The sequence below is a fragment of the Salvia miltiorrhiza genome, chromosome 1 (assembly GCF_028751815.1).
Source record: "Salvia miltiorrhiza cultivar Shanhuang (shh) chromosome 1, IMPLAD_Smil_shh, whole genome shotgun sequence".
Lineage (NCBI taxonomy): Eukaryota > Viridiplantae > Streptophyta > Magnoliopsida > Lamiales > Lamiaceae > Salvia > Salvia miltiorrhiza.
In genome coordinates, this window is record NC_080387.1 from 60618548 (window position 1) to 60634003 (window position 15456).

The 15456-nt window shown below is 32.9% G+C and overlaps 2 protein-coding genes across 2 annotated transcripts; one reads left to right on the forward strand and one right to left on the reverse strand.

Annotated features, from left to right (window-relative positions):
* On the forward strand, positions 1 to 699 carry LOC131010998 (uncharacterized). Its single transcript, XM_057938732.1, has one exon. The coding sequence runs from the start codon at positions 1 to 3 to the stop codon at positions 697 to 699; it is 699 nt and encodes a 232-aa protein (XP_057794715.1).
* Positions 700 to 13358: 12659 nt separating this feature from the next.
* Positions 13359 to 15456, reverse strand: LOC131000564 (uncharacterized). The gene is made up of 4 exons (XM_057926562.1): positions 14841 to 15456; positions 14682 to 14725; positions 13910 to 13983; positions 13359 to 13841 (listed from the first exon to the last, which is right to left on the reverse strand). Exons 1-4 carry the CDS (start codon positions 14988 to 14990, stop codon positions 13441 to 13443), a joined length of 669 nt encoding a protein of 222 aa, XP_057782545.1. The 5' UTR covers positions 14991 to 15456; the 3' UTR covers positions 13359 to 13440.

Genomic DNA, 15456 nt, shown 5'->3' on the forward strand with positions numbered 1-15456 from the left:
ATGGAGGCTGTGGCTGAGCTTTCTAACCACATTTCTCAGTTCTCTATTTTTGCTGGGACCGCCGATAAGTGGATTTGGACCGCCTCTGCTGATGGTCGATACACAACAAAGTCAGCGTATCAAATCATCAATCAAGTCACCTCAGAGAGCCCGACACTTGGGGTTGACATTAAGTTACTGAATTCGGTTTGGAGAGCAAAGACACCCCAAAAAACGTCTGCAACGGCATGGAGACTCCTCTTAAACCGACTCCCAACATGTGACAATCTGCTGAGAATGAAGATCCTTGAGAACGAAGACGAAGCTACTTGTGGTGAATGCCATTCGCGAGGAGAATCTGCCAATCATGTTTTTCTACAGTGTTCAAAGGCGGAGATGGTGTGGAATGAGATCCAACAGTGGATGGGTTTTTATATGGCACGGCCAGCTCGTATTCAAGACTTTTTCGGTATGTTCTCTTCATTCCAGAATGACAAGAAAATCAAATCTTTGTTGTTGTTGACTTGGGTTTGTACTATTTGGATTTTATGGAAGAAGAGAAACGAGAAACGTTTTGAAAAGAAGGAGTGGGATGCAAACTCCGTTGTTTTGGAGATCAAAATTAGGCTTTGGAGTTGGAATAAGGTGTTTAGAATTGTTGGCAAAGAGCTTGATGTCCAAGCTTGGTGTGCTGCTGATCTCATTAATTCCTTGTTGTAAGCTTGAGTTCTTGGTATCTCTGGTACCAATGAACTCTTTTTTTTCTATATAATTTCCTTTTCTGATCAAAAAAAAAGTTGATGAATATATTAAGAGTAATGAAAAAAATATTGTAATTAGCATCGAGAGTGATCAAAATGCAAAAATTAAGGGTGGATGGGTAATTAATTGTGGTGGAGCAATGTCTAAAAATAGAAAGATTTTTTTTGTGACGTACCAAAAAAAATTTTAAAATCATTTAGGGGAGAAAATTTACATAATTTATATTTTAAAATAAATTTATTTTACCCAATTCATAACATGGTCGTAAAAGACTTATGATTTTCATTAAATAAAGTATATCAGACGACCGACTAGAGTTATAAAGAATAAATAATTTTCAGATATACGATGGTGGTGTATAACATATATATATATATATATATATATATATATATATATATATTGGGTTATTGATCCATTCCCTGATAAATTTACCGAATAAATCACGCGACCGCACGAATAGTTATTTTACTGAATAAACACGTACATTTTTCGTTCATACGCTCACGTGATTTATTTAATAAATGTATTGAGTTATTCAGCCTTCGTTGTTTCCTTCTACATTTAGCATTCTTTATTGATCCATTCCCTATATATATATATATATATATATATATATATATATATATGTGATGCACTTGAGTTTGCAGAAAGAGTGGATTGTGTCATAAATAAGGTGATACACCATCAAATATTTTGCAACAATAATTGCCAAGTGATTGAAAGGTCGTTTAGGCAGCATCGTCTTGTCCTTTTCTTTTACTGCATCAATCCTTTCTGTCATCAATGTTTCCCTATTTTCCTGTAAGAAATGTAACTACAAATATTACAGAATTATGATGAGCTGCTTTTTACATCAAACCAGAATTAATGAATTACAACTAATTATTAGTAATAGCTAATGAATTCCTGTTGTCAAGGACGTTATTATTATTTGTATGTACAGAAAATTCTCCTGTTCATTTAACGTAAAGTGTCGTGTATACTGTATACCCTTTTCTTATGATTTACTTTACCCACTATTTCTAATTCCATTAAAGCCTTTGTAAATTTTAATTCGTTACACCTGAATTTGGAAAAAAACGAAAAGAAAAATATATATATATATATTCTTCTTTTCTTATGCGTTTCTATTTTTATATAGATTTTTATTATTATTATTATGAAGCCACTAGTTGTGCTTCGTTAATAAAATCTAATCAATTTCTTCTTCTATTGTTTTACTCCCCCTCCCAATTCATAGGTCATAATTAAAGCATTTTGATGATATATTTGTAAAAAAAGTACTTTTTCCGTTTCACTTCAAATGACCCAATTTCTATTTTGAATTGTCCAACTTCAAATGATCCAACCCAAATTTAGAAATAAAATAAGGCATTTAACACAACTTTTTGGATTGTCCCACTATTACTTTACACCTTTATCACACATTTCTTAATCTTGATGTCCAATTTTTTTTTTTTATCATTTCAAGCGGGACGGAGAGAGTAGTAGAGATCAAGAAAGATACTATTTTAAGTAAAAAATTGGATAGTTGTTTATAAGCAACAATAACATTTTCGATAAATAATGAATTATATGAGAATGTTTGCTATTTATATATTGATTTTTTATTTTAATTAAGTAAATTGAGACTGATGAATTATTTGTAATATTCTTATGACAGAGCCATAAATATTGCCCAATAAAGAGGGTTAGAGCATCCGCAATGGGGTTACTTGATAGCCTACTTGATAGTGGTTGTGTTATTGAGTAGATAGTGCTGCATTGGGGTTACTTGATAGCCTACTTGATAACATTAGTTTTGATTTTATGTTTTTCATTTAAATTTTATTGCATAATTTAAATAACATATTTTTGTAATAGTTAAATACGCCATTAAACATAAAATTTAAAAACACCTAAAACATAAAAATTCGAGGCAAAGCAGTCAAAATTCGAATTTATCTATTTTTTTTTTAATTAGGGCTCATGCATTGCACGCGCCTTCCCTCTCCCCCCCTTCGAGCATACTCGAAGACTCGAGTATTGCTCGAGTACCGCCCCCCCGCAACGCACCTACTCGAAGGCAACGCCTTACTCGAGTAGCCTATCTCGAGTAAGGCGTTGCCGGTGCTCTTATTTACTCGAGTAAGGCGTTGCCGGTGCTCTTATATTTAATGAATGAATTTCTTCATATCTAGATCTAATAGTATTTGTAGCGAGGGGAATTAAATTTGAATACACACAATTACCACAGGAGAATCAAACAACGACAGCACTAATAAATCTTGTGCATTTGATTCACCTGGTGAGTGACATGACTTTTCAGCAACAAAGTTTACCCATCTCTGAGTTATTTATTTTATATTTAAGTACATAAAGTATATGGTAGGTAAAATAAATACTGAAAAAAGAAAGAGTATCGGAGGTAGTATTTCTTGAGAGTCGAAGCATTTACTTAGAAAGATCCTCATCATAATGAGATGATTTGTTGGTATCAGTCTTTGTATCTCCATAGCCAAACAACAACAGCAGGCTCACATCAAATCACAATTTAATTCGTAGTATTTATTTAGGGATTTCAAAAGATTTTCTGATTGGATTTTAAATAAATTAATTAAGACCTCTCAGTACTCTAAACCAAACTGAACCTTGAGCTGACTTTATTCACAAGATTCTCTCTGTAATTTCTTGGTCCGAAAAATAGATAGACCCTATATAGATAAAATAAATATTTATATATATTTCTTGTAATAGATCTGTAGGGACTGCTAATTGAAGAAGAATGCTTTAGTCAAAATCTGCAATGATGGCTCTTTCACTTTTTTCAGAATTCAAAGATTTGATTTTACGGTTCCTGTCAGGCGTGGTTCATATAATCGCAAATACTGTATAAATACTGATCGAATACAGCCAAAAATAAATCAAGAAATACAATCAGTTATATATGTGATATATGAACAAATCTCAAAGGATAAATTGTTTATACATGCATAATTTTAAATGATATTTCACCTGCATGCATGTTTCAAGTAGTGTTAATTAAATATAATTATGTGAGGGGTGAATTAACACTTAATGTTTTGTATGTATGTGTTCTATAGATTTTTTTTGATAAACTGATTATAAAGAGATTAAGCAATATGTTTCAATTATAAAAAATGACCTCGCGTTTCAATTATAAAGAGATTAAGCAACATGATTATTATGTTTCTGCCTATATTTTACAAGTTGCGGAGTTCAATCTGTTCGGCCTAACAACATTGAAGCACATTTCGACTCATTCTCTAACATTGGAAACGGAAAGCATATCACAAAATTCTTGAAAGTATTATGGGCGTGTATCATTTGGTTCATTTGGAAAAGTTGAAATGAAAACAGGTTTGGAGGTAAGAACTGGGAAGTCACCAAGATGATGGGAGAAATAAAAGCAAGGATATGGAGCTGGAATAAGAGTTTTAGTTTGGCTTAAATGGAAACTGAATTCAATTCTTGGTTCTCTAATGAAATCTCTCTTTCTTGTTTAAACTTTGATGGTACATCTTGTACCATGACTTTCTGATTTTTTAATATATCTCTTTTATTCTGACCAAAAAAATAAATAAATGTTGCATGTTACCACGCATTTTTACTACTGTTAATGGGGGAATCTACCCACTCTTATAATCTATCTTACAAAACTACCCACACTACCCAAAAGCAAAAGTGATGGTGATAGGCATGATTGGTTTTTTGTAAAAGTTCTTACATAAGTACAATTGTGTAAGAAAATGTGTCAGATAAGTAGTTAAAAATGCACAAAATCTGATAAATGGCCTAAGTTTGAAAATAATGAGGATACGTTTGTGTATAATAAAACAGTAATACGAGTGCTGAAAAATTCCAATTTAAGTATATTATGAATCACAAAAAAATTCTGAACCTAATAGGTCAATTAGCCGCCAGTAAAACCTAGCCGCTCACACTAGCCGCCGGTGTTTTTTTCCAGCGGCTAGTGTTAGCGGCTAGGATTTACTGGCGGCTAGTTGACCCATTATGAATAAAAAAAAATTATGGAGCGAATGGCTCCGCGGCTAGTGCTGCCGGCTAAGGATTTCTGGCGGCTAGTTACGCCATTCGCTTCAAAATAATTTTTTCCTTCATAATACACATAATCGTGAATTTTTTTACCTTCGTAATAATATTTTTAACACACAAACGTTCCCAATTTTTTTCCAAATTTTCAACCTACAGTATATATTAATTAACTACATATCTTACACAACTCTTACACAATTGTACTTGTGTAAGACCTTTTACAAAAACCAAACATGCCTATCACAATCACTTTTGCTTTTGGGTAGTGTGAGTAGTTTTGTAAGATAGATTATAAGAGTGGGTACTTTAAATTCCAACCCTTTTTACTATGTAGACAATGAATTATACTCCCTCCGTCCCATGAAGCATGACTCATTTCTTTTTGACACGAGAATTAAGAAATTGATATATTATATGTTAAGTGTGGTAGGTGAAAAAGTAAAAAGGTGAATAAAGGGTAAATTTTTTGTCATTTTTAGAAACAGGTCAAGCTTCGTAGGACAAACCAAAAAGAAAAATGGGTTATGGTTCGTGGACGGAAGGAGTATAAAATTATTTAGTTTAGTAAGCAAATACACTTTTTTCGGTTTTTGGTAGTAACAAAATGAAAGACATCATTTAGACCAAGCTAGGAAGTAACCTATATGTGGTGACATATTGCTTAATCTCTTTATAAAAATAAAGTAATTATGCTTTTGTTCATCTACAATTAAGAACTTTGTTATGGCAGCATAATATATGCTATCATTTAAGAATATTAATCATTCGAACTAGCCCCACCAACATAATAGTAGCAATTAATGAAGAAAAGAGCTTCACTAGCTCGCAGCCAATTAAATCTAAGTAAATTAATAGTATTATATATGTATATATATGAAAAAGTTTAAATAAGAATTTTTATTTAAAATGAGAACAAAAAAATCATTTGCAGATATTTACATATACATTTTTTTATAATAAATATCATTTTGATGGATATATATATGAATGTAATATTCTCCATTCTTGCAATAAAATATGATTTTAATTTACTATAATATAATTTTAATGAACAGATCAATGTACCACATGAACAACAATTTGCCAAGGGTTCCAATCCTGTTGGTAGCGAGTTTTTCTTTATTTTTACTAAATACGACTGTTAATTACTTATGTTGATCTGTTCATAAAATGAATAGATTTGTTCATAATGAATAAAAAGATAATTCTCTATTGAACTCAACCATATATATATAGTGCTCGAATCTATAATATTATTTAATCATCACTCACTAATTGATAAGCCATAGTCTCATATAATAAAAAAAAAATTGTAAAAAACATCTATAATTACAGAAAAGACAGCTTCTCATGCAATAGAAGTATCCTTGTGGGACAAAATGATTAGGTATATGTCATGCTTTTTAATTTCAATTATTATGACTATTACAACTATATAGTAATCATTATCATTACAATCATCATTACCATCATCACACATTCACATGCATGCCTTTCAACCTTTTTAATCAACCTGGGATGCTATTTCATGTTGGCAAAGAAACAGACAACCCCCCTAGAAATATTGCATTATGTTTGATGGTTATCACTTCTTGATTATACAAATATATACTTCCAACAATGATACAATGTAGATATACCATATAATTGTGAAAGCTAGCTAGCTGTATACGGAGTATTATAATTTGGAAAGGGATAAAAGATGATCTTGTTGATATAAGGTTCTAATTAATTGAGTTACACTGAAGGGATATGTAGATATTTGTGCAAAAAACTGATGTTGTATGCCATATTTAATTACCGTGTTTGATTTTTATTTTTATTTTTGAAATAATTACCGTGTCGTTTGATTTTAGTCTGATAATTTATACTAGGGCTGGCAATTTTCGACACGACACGAAAACACGACACGAAACCGCACGAAATTAATGGGTTAGTAACACGCACGATAAGGTTCGGGTCCTTATCGGGTCGACCTGATAAGGACCTGATAATTTCGGGTCGGGTTGGGTTGGGTTCGGGTCGGATTCAGGTAACCCGATAGTGATATTATTATTTTTATTAAATATTTATTTTAATTTTTAAATTTTCGATTTCTTAGTTTAGGCCTTAGGGTTTCATTCATTTCAAATTTCAATCAATTATTTGCACTAGAGATTGGTTGTTTGGAGAAAAAGGTATGAGTTTTTTGTGTTATTAATGTTAACATTTTATATTATTGATATATATTTAATATTAATTCATATTTTTTTTCCTTCAAAGCCTTCAAAAGCGAAGTACCAGCATCTAAATTAGCCGAAGACTTTCTACATGGCGATGATGAACCTCAAACCGAATCTTCTTCGATCTCCACTATTGCTGTTGCATGAAGGCTGTCACTTAGTCTAGTTATGTTTTGATTTGTTAAGCTCACTTGGATTATGTTGTAGTTATGTTAGGGATTGACGACTCTTGGTTGATGCATTGTTATTTTCATTTGAGCTTATTATATTTTGTTAAGCTTATTGATTTAATGCTTTATATTGATTGGATTTTTAGTTTGGCATATGTTGAATTGTTGATTTATTGGAAATGTTGATTGTTGAGCATATGTGATGAATTTTGTATTTTTTTTATATTATTATTCATGTGAATGAATCAAATCAAATTTGTGTTGTTATCAGGTCGTAATCAGATCGTGTCGCTATCGTGTTTGTCAACCCGATTCAAATCGGGTTGTTATCAGGTCGTAATCAGATCGTGTCGCTATCGGGTCGTGTCAACCCGATTCAAATCGGGTTGTTATCGGGTTCGTGTCGGGTTCGGGTTGGGTTCGGGTTTAGGTGTATCAGGTTGGGTTCGGGTTGGGTTCTAGCATTCCCTTATCAGGTCGGGTTCGGGTTTGGCCTTATCAGGTCGGGTTGATATCAGGTCGACCCGATAGCGATCCGACCCGCACGATTTGCCAGCCCTGATTTATACATATATTTGTACCTTTGTACTTCAATCTCATATTAAATAAAGTAAGACAAGTCTATTTTAATTTGTTGAGTAGAATACACACATACTTGATACTAATATGCAGTTGTCATTTTTGCAAAGATCTAAAATTTCCATTTAACGGTGTTAGATGGCATTTTTTTTACAAAACAAAAAATAAGAAAATCATTACATAAGTGGTGAAGGTAAACATCAACAAGCTTTGTATGTTTTCTGGTTGTGTAAAAAGTAAGTTGTTACTTAGGGTTCCTTGTGGGGAAAAATCAATAATTACCTCATCGTGTAGTGTGGGCGACCAAGGATAGGTTAATCATGATTAACCCACATTATTCTTTGACCATTTTACCTTAGGAAAAGGGCATTTCTCCTAAATCACATTTCTACATGATTATAATTGTAATTAGTAATTCAACTTCCTTGACCTAGTTGACAATGACGCGGGATCAAATTAATCGTTCATAATATATATTCAATCATTCTGTAATATTGATATCATAGTTTATTTATAAATTAATGCATGAGGCATACTTCGATCCATCCGAATGCAGATCTAAACATACACAATGCATCCATTTTCAGTAAATCAATATATATATATATATATATATATATATATATATATATATATATATATATAGATAGGGAAGGGATCAATAGAAAAGCTAAATATTCGAGAGAAGCAGAGAAGCTGAATAAGTCAATAATTTTACTGAATACGCCAATAATTTTACTGAACAAGATATTCAGTGAATAACACGCACATTTATTCCGTTCAGTAAAATTGTTGGCGTATTCAGTAAAATTATTAACTTGTTCAGCTTCTCTGCTTCTCTCGAATATTTAGCTTCTCTATTGATCCCTTCTCTCTCTCTCTATATATATATATATATATATATATATATATATATATAGGGAGAGGTTCAGGAAAGAACCATAAATAAAAGAAGACCGGAGAACCATTTTCAGCCATTCAATCATCAAGATCTACGGTGGATGCATCATCTTGTTGGATGAATGCAGATTCTGGGTTCGAATCATGAAGGGAGCATTTTTTTTTATTTTTTTGAGTGCATTAATTTTAATAGCGGATGCATTAATTTTTACAGTGAATGCATTAGATTTGATGGTTCTCCCGTTCTCATAAATAATGTAGTTCTCTCTAGAACCACACCCTATATATACATATATATATATATATATATATATATATATATATATATATATATATATATAGGGGGCCGCTCCAATGAGACCCCCTAATTTTAGTGAGATCCAGGGGCACGATCTGATGCGTTTATTTCATCAATCCTATGACTGATATTGTATCTGGAGGGTGATTTTTTTTCGCAGGTTTCGAATCCTGGGGGAACAGAATATTTTAAATTTTGTTATTCATCAGTATATACTGCATTGTTCATCAGTATATACTGTCATGTTCATCAGTATATATGTCTTATTCATTACGAATTTTTTAAATTTTATTTTTCATCAGTATATACATCTTGTTCGTTAGATATACGTCTTGTTCATTAGTATTATATGTTTTACTCATTGTACTCATGTTACACGAAAAATAGGGGGTCTCACTGGAGCGAGCCCCTATATATATATATATATATATATATATATATATATATATATATATTAGAGGAGACTTCCATGGAGACCACTCCCTTAAATAAAGAATAAAGACCAAATCCTGTACGTCGATTTTGCTTAATCTAACGGACCAAAAAATTGTAAATTTTTCTTGTATTTAAATCTGTACAGGTCAAACAAGTAAATGCATAATATTCTGTAACTGATATCGTCTATAATTAAATTCATTCAACACTATTTTATATTTGACAAGATATACTAATGTGTATCAACCGTTTTTGTATATGTTTCAGTCACTCCTAACAAATGAACATACTAATGTTTGTCGATATGTTCGTATAAAAATAAATGAACACACTAATGTTCGTATAAAAATAACTGAACATACTAATGTTCATCGATATGTTCGTCCAAAATAGACCAGGTCCCAGAATGGGAAGAGAGAAATTTTTGGGATTTGTTCAACGGGATGAATTCGGTCAATTTATTTTTTACACATTTGACCTTTTTCGATTAAATAAATACTAATTACCAATTTTTAATTACATGGAAAATTAAATCCGGATACAATCTGGATCGTTGATTGGGATTCAATGAATGGCCTTGATTTGGTCTTTATTCTCTATCTAGGGGAGTGGTTGTCATAAAATGCAACCATATATATATATATATATATATATATATATATATAGAAATCAAAATTGTCGTTGTCAAGGTTGTTTAAAAGAAAAAGTTTATTTTTTTATTTTTAAAAGTGCCGGTACAAAATTTTTAATTTCTTTTTATTGACGCGTACGTGATGCAGTTTAATTTTTCAGTCTTTCCGCCCGCCTCCCATTTGTAGCTTGCCTCGAGCTCGTCTAGCATGCCAGCGGGCGGCCGGTTTTGCCGTGCATCAGGGCTCGAGACTAGCGATAGAGCGCCGCTAGAGTTAGCTCATAAATTTCAATTGTCATGTAATGATAATGTCAATAATTTCATAGAAAACATAACAATTGAATAAAAATGAAACATTGTAACCCCTCCAAATATGGTGGGGAAAGTAAAGATACATGGTGAATGATATTGTGAAATTCCAACCCTACCTTTTCTTGCATAATTGTGAAAGCTTAAGGAAAAGGGAAATACTTTTTTTCGTCGCAATGATGAGTTTGTTTTTTGACCAACTTCTCTTAGCTCATACGCCTTTGCTCGTGTGTTCTATATTCAATTATCATTCTTCTCCTTTCAATTTTCGTTTTTACTTTATACATTTTTTTCCTTTTTATGGGCAGCCATTTAAACCCTTTTATTCCACTTCTCTTTCTTTTAAGGCAAAATCGTTTTATCTCAACAATCATGATTTAAACCACTTAGTTAATTGCCATCATTCTTGTAATCTCCAATGTCATCATAATCATGGGTGACTATAAGGTGAGGACAAGCAATTCCTAAAATCCAAGAAAAAACAAAGCTAAAATGGGACATCATGAAATTCAACTTTATACTAAATTTATTATTGTTTTTTTATGTGGATTATATATTTTCATTCACTCCTATATGATGGATTAATTAAGAGATATTTTTCATGATTACCATAATTTGCCCTTTCAATTTTTACTTGAATTTGTGATCATTGCTTGACAAATGCACTAAGTACTTTTTTGTAGGAGAAGGTTTGGTAACCATAATCACTAATTAATTCCGGATCACCATGTTTTACAAGTGCCTATATCACTATTTCTTTGCAATTAATTGAAGGTTTCCATCTAAAATTAATACTATGTATAGAGTGGTTGTCAAATTGAGGTGTGTTGTAACAAGGTCCAATTAATTTCTATTATAATTAACTTGAGTTAATCATTTTTGCAGAGTTTCAAGAGTGACGTACAAGTAGTTGTTATATCATATAGAGCCTACTTTTTTATATTATTACGTCTTTATATATTGCCAATTATTTGTGCCGCTCAAATTCATTTTTTTCCTCATGAAACTTGATTTTCTAGTGAAGAAATACTCTTCCTACTTATGCATATTCAGAAGAATACCCAATAAAACAAAATAAATACTATTCTTATATTAGCCTTTTATTTCCATATTCGTCGTGTAAAATAAATAAAATGTGTAGAATATAATTCTCTCGATGGTACTGTGTAACCCACGCGGCGCAGTTTGACTAGTTTTAATTAAGAGCCCCCACACATAATTAAGTGGCCACTTACGGCTTGTTAATCACTGAATTATGCGTGCATTATGGCATTATTTTTTGACTAATCATGGCATAATATTGCTAACCCTAGAAAAAAATCAGTAACAGCAAACCTAAAACCTCATCACATCATTATTACGCCAACAGTATTTACAATTTGCTTCTACATTTATAAAGCTAAAAATTCAACAATTAGGACAATATTATAAATTTTGCATTAATTAAGGTTGCAGTAAATTAATTGATTATATTAGTTATATCGTGAGTAGGGGCAGGCGGCCGGCGCGGCTGATGGCTGAGCACAAATTTTGGAGGCTGATTAAGATGGTTAATTAAGATGCCCCAACCTAGGTATTGCCTTTATTTAGCCTAAATAAACAGGATTATTAGTACTGTGGAAGATAGAGTTCTTTCTGGTTAGGAGTTAATCCACCATTGATTATGCTAATTTGTACTTTGTTTTGATGGAAAAACTAATTTGTATTTTCGCTTTTCAGTTATATAATTCGGACCTTCTTCACCACTTGCTGCTTGGATTATATCATATGTTGTCGGCCTCTTATTTTGGGCTATTTTCTTTACTTTTTTCATTTAAGGACCAAATAGATGTTAGATTTTTGGGCTTATCAATTAATTGCATTTCTTAAAAGTTGACGTAAATTACAAAATTCTATCGCACACTAAAGATTTTTCAGGGGCATATATCGCACACTAAAGATTTTTATAATTCGAGCTTCTAAAACAACCAATTTAAAATTGTGTATAAAAAATATTTTTTATATAACTAGAAGAAACCAAAATTTAAATCTTATCGAAAACAAAATAAGTGAAAACTTTGTTCCATTAATGTTAATCTCAAAGTGACTGCTAAATTATAATGAAAGGAAGAGAAAAACACATTTAAAAACTCAACAAGCTATTTAAGCAAAGCTTTTAAGACAAAAATAAAATCATAAGGAGATTGAAGATAATATTGCATGCTACCATTTCAGGGTTTCCAGTTGACTTAAACTGTCAATTGGGCTTGTGGAAATATATTGGGCATCATTTTGTACCCAACTGTTTGATAGCGGGCTTAAGCTTAAGATACAAAATAGTGTTTATTTATTATACAATCTGATTAATTTTCTTGTTTCATAACATTTAACTAGAAACCAACGTGACTTTATGTCGAAATGGTTTTTAAAGACGCAAACTAAGAAAACTATAGTCTATAATAATTACAATAATATCTACAAGATGGTTGTGATGGGCCGGATTAAGTATACATCAATTTAGTGCCAAATGTGGTAATAATATGCTGAATGGGCTGAGGCCCAAATTATCTTCCACATATTATTAAACCAAATCTGAGAATATTCAACGGTTTGGAAACCGGAATATTGGTGAAATAGATTCGGTAGCCAGTAATTTCCAGAAATAGGTTAGCAATTTCTGCCAATGATGACTCGCCGTTACCCAACACTGGTTTTCTTTGCTTGTAGCTGACGAAAATCACTTCATTAATCGTATAAAAATTAACAATTCGACGTATAAATTCAATTACTTCTTCCTGTCCATAAAGAATTTTCGATTTTCAATTAGCTAGTGCCACTTACAAATATTCATGTTTTTATAAGTTGAAGGGACTATAATATCTTTTCACAGATCCCAATTTATACATTTTTTTCTTCTTAAAACGCGTGTTACTCCCTTGTAAAAACTTGTTTGGTGTATGAATGGAGGGAGTATTAAATAGGATTAAAAAATTTCAAATTTGTACCTAACAAGACTTGAGCCAAGTCCTTAATCGTTATTCTAATAAACGTTCCACTCATATAATATAAGTAAATTAATAACAGACAAGATGCATTAAATTAGGTTGCAGGCAGTAATTAGGTGAAAGCAGATGATGAAATTTGGGTAAGCAAAGTGGTGATGGATCTGGCCTTAGTCCTCTTGTTGGTTAAGTTTCCCCAAGTGATGCTCCTGAGCCTCCCTTTCCCCAAGTGATGCTCGCACAGGGAGTAGCCCACCAGCGTGGCCTGGCAGCAGCGCCAGCCCCGCCCGTTCACGCGGCTGCACCCCAAGATCACACTGCCCCTCTTGCTCTTGCTCTTCCTCGCGCCGCCGCCCACATTTTCTTCCACGCCTGCTTTCCGATCACACTCGCCATATTTCTTGTTCGTTTTCGACTTCATTTTCGGATTGCTGCTTTCCTCGTTGGGATTTCTCTCGAAAATACCTTTTCTCTTCTTTAATGGAACCAATTTATAGCCCTCTCCACAACACCTCCCTAATAATTTCGTTACAAATATAATCATCTTCCGAACAACATTAAAACACACTAGGATTAAAGCTAACCTTGAAGAGCAGAAGATGATGGCTGCATAATTGTGTTGGAATCTTCTTCTCCATGACAGATGCTAACTATTTTCCTTTAAAAGAGAGAAAAGTTGGAATTAGCAAGAAATAATAAAAATTAGTGCAAGTAGCATGGAAAATTATGTATGCAGAAGAATATATGTTAGCTGGGGACCAGTATATATATATATATATATATATATATATATATATATGTATTATCCCATGCTAACATGCACCACATGGGTGCATATGTATTGCGTCTGTTTGCGTCTGTTGTGCCTTCAACGGTGTTTTTCCCTATGGGTCCTCGCCGTTATGGTTTCGTAGCCCGTTAGTTTGCGTCTGTTGTGCCTTCAACGGGTTTTCTTTGTTACTTTCGTTTTTCTTTTTCTCAATAAAATTTCAATTCAGCAGGGTGCATATGTATTGTTTTTTCTACAACAAAGATCGGAAATAGTCAAAATTAAAAGTATTATTTTTTCCTAGGTTTTTGCATATTAGATGGAGATGTGGAAGGTAGCCAAAGTTGATACAATTAGAAAATTAATGTGATTTTTTTACTCCCACTTAGAGACTTAGGATGCATATTATAAGATCATTTCCTCTCTCTCTCTCTCTAGCCTTTTTACAGATTTTAACCGGCTGCAAGAATCCATCTTTTTCACATCTTTGCAAGTTGTTTGAAAGATCGAATTGAGTATACATACATGAAAGAAGTGAGGATCAATAAATGTTATCAATTCATTCACTTTATACTTTCCACAAATACCTGATATCATTATTAGTATTCACATAATCATCATCTCCAAACTCCTGCAGAGAATAATCAGATAAACAAACAAGAAATTCGAATTAAAATCTGGGTTTAGTCACTCGGTGCAATTTTGTGGCACGATGGAAAAAGTTTTGATTTTGTGGAAGATTTTACCTTTTGCTTCATTTTTGCTTCACGTTTGGGGAAAGCCCATCTCTCGTTTTGATCGGACGGCGTCGCCGCCTCTGATCGTCGGAGCTGGAGATCTGAGAGAGGTGGTGGTGTAGGGATGGAACACAGCGCCAAACGCTTTCTGATCCTCATAGTTTAATTAGTGAAAAGACTAGCTCTGAGAATATTCTCTGCACACACACAAGCATGAGATGATTGTGTCTTGTGTGTTGGTGCAAACAAAATAATGGGATAAAAAGAGGACTGTTGAAGGGCCAAACTTCTAGAGAGAGATCACAAAGAAAACATGCCCTCACACAGAAATGTGTTTTGGCTTTGATACGTATCTCTCTCTCTCTCGCTATAATTGTATTGGGTGTTTTCTCTCTCTAACTTTAATTTGTTGCACCACACACAGTCACACACACTGCACAGCACCACACATGAGGATATATTTGTATGAGAGAGAGAGGGAATCAAAAGGAAAATAGTTAGTAGGATTTCTTGTTGGTCGCACGTGCGAGAGCTGGTGAGGCACGTGTGGGAGAGAGGTGGGCGCCACCGGCTACCGGAATTGGGATGGGAAGGAGAGATAGGTACGGATGATACAGCGTGGACT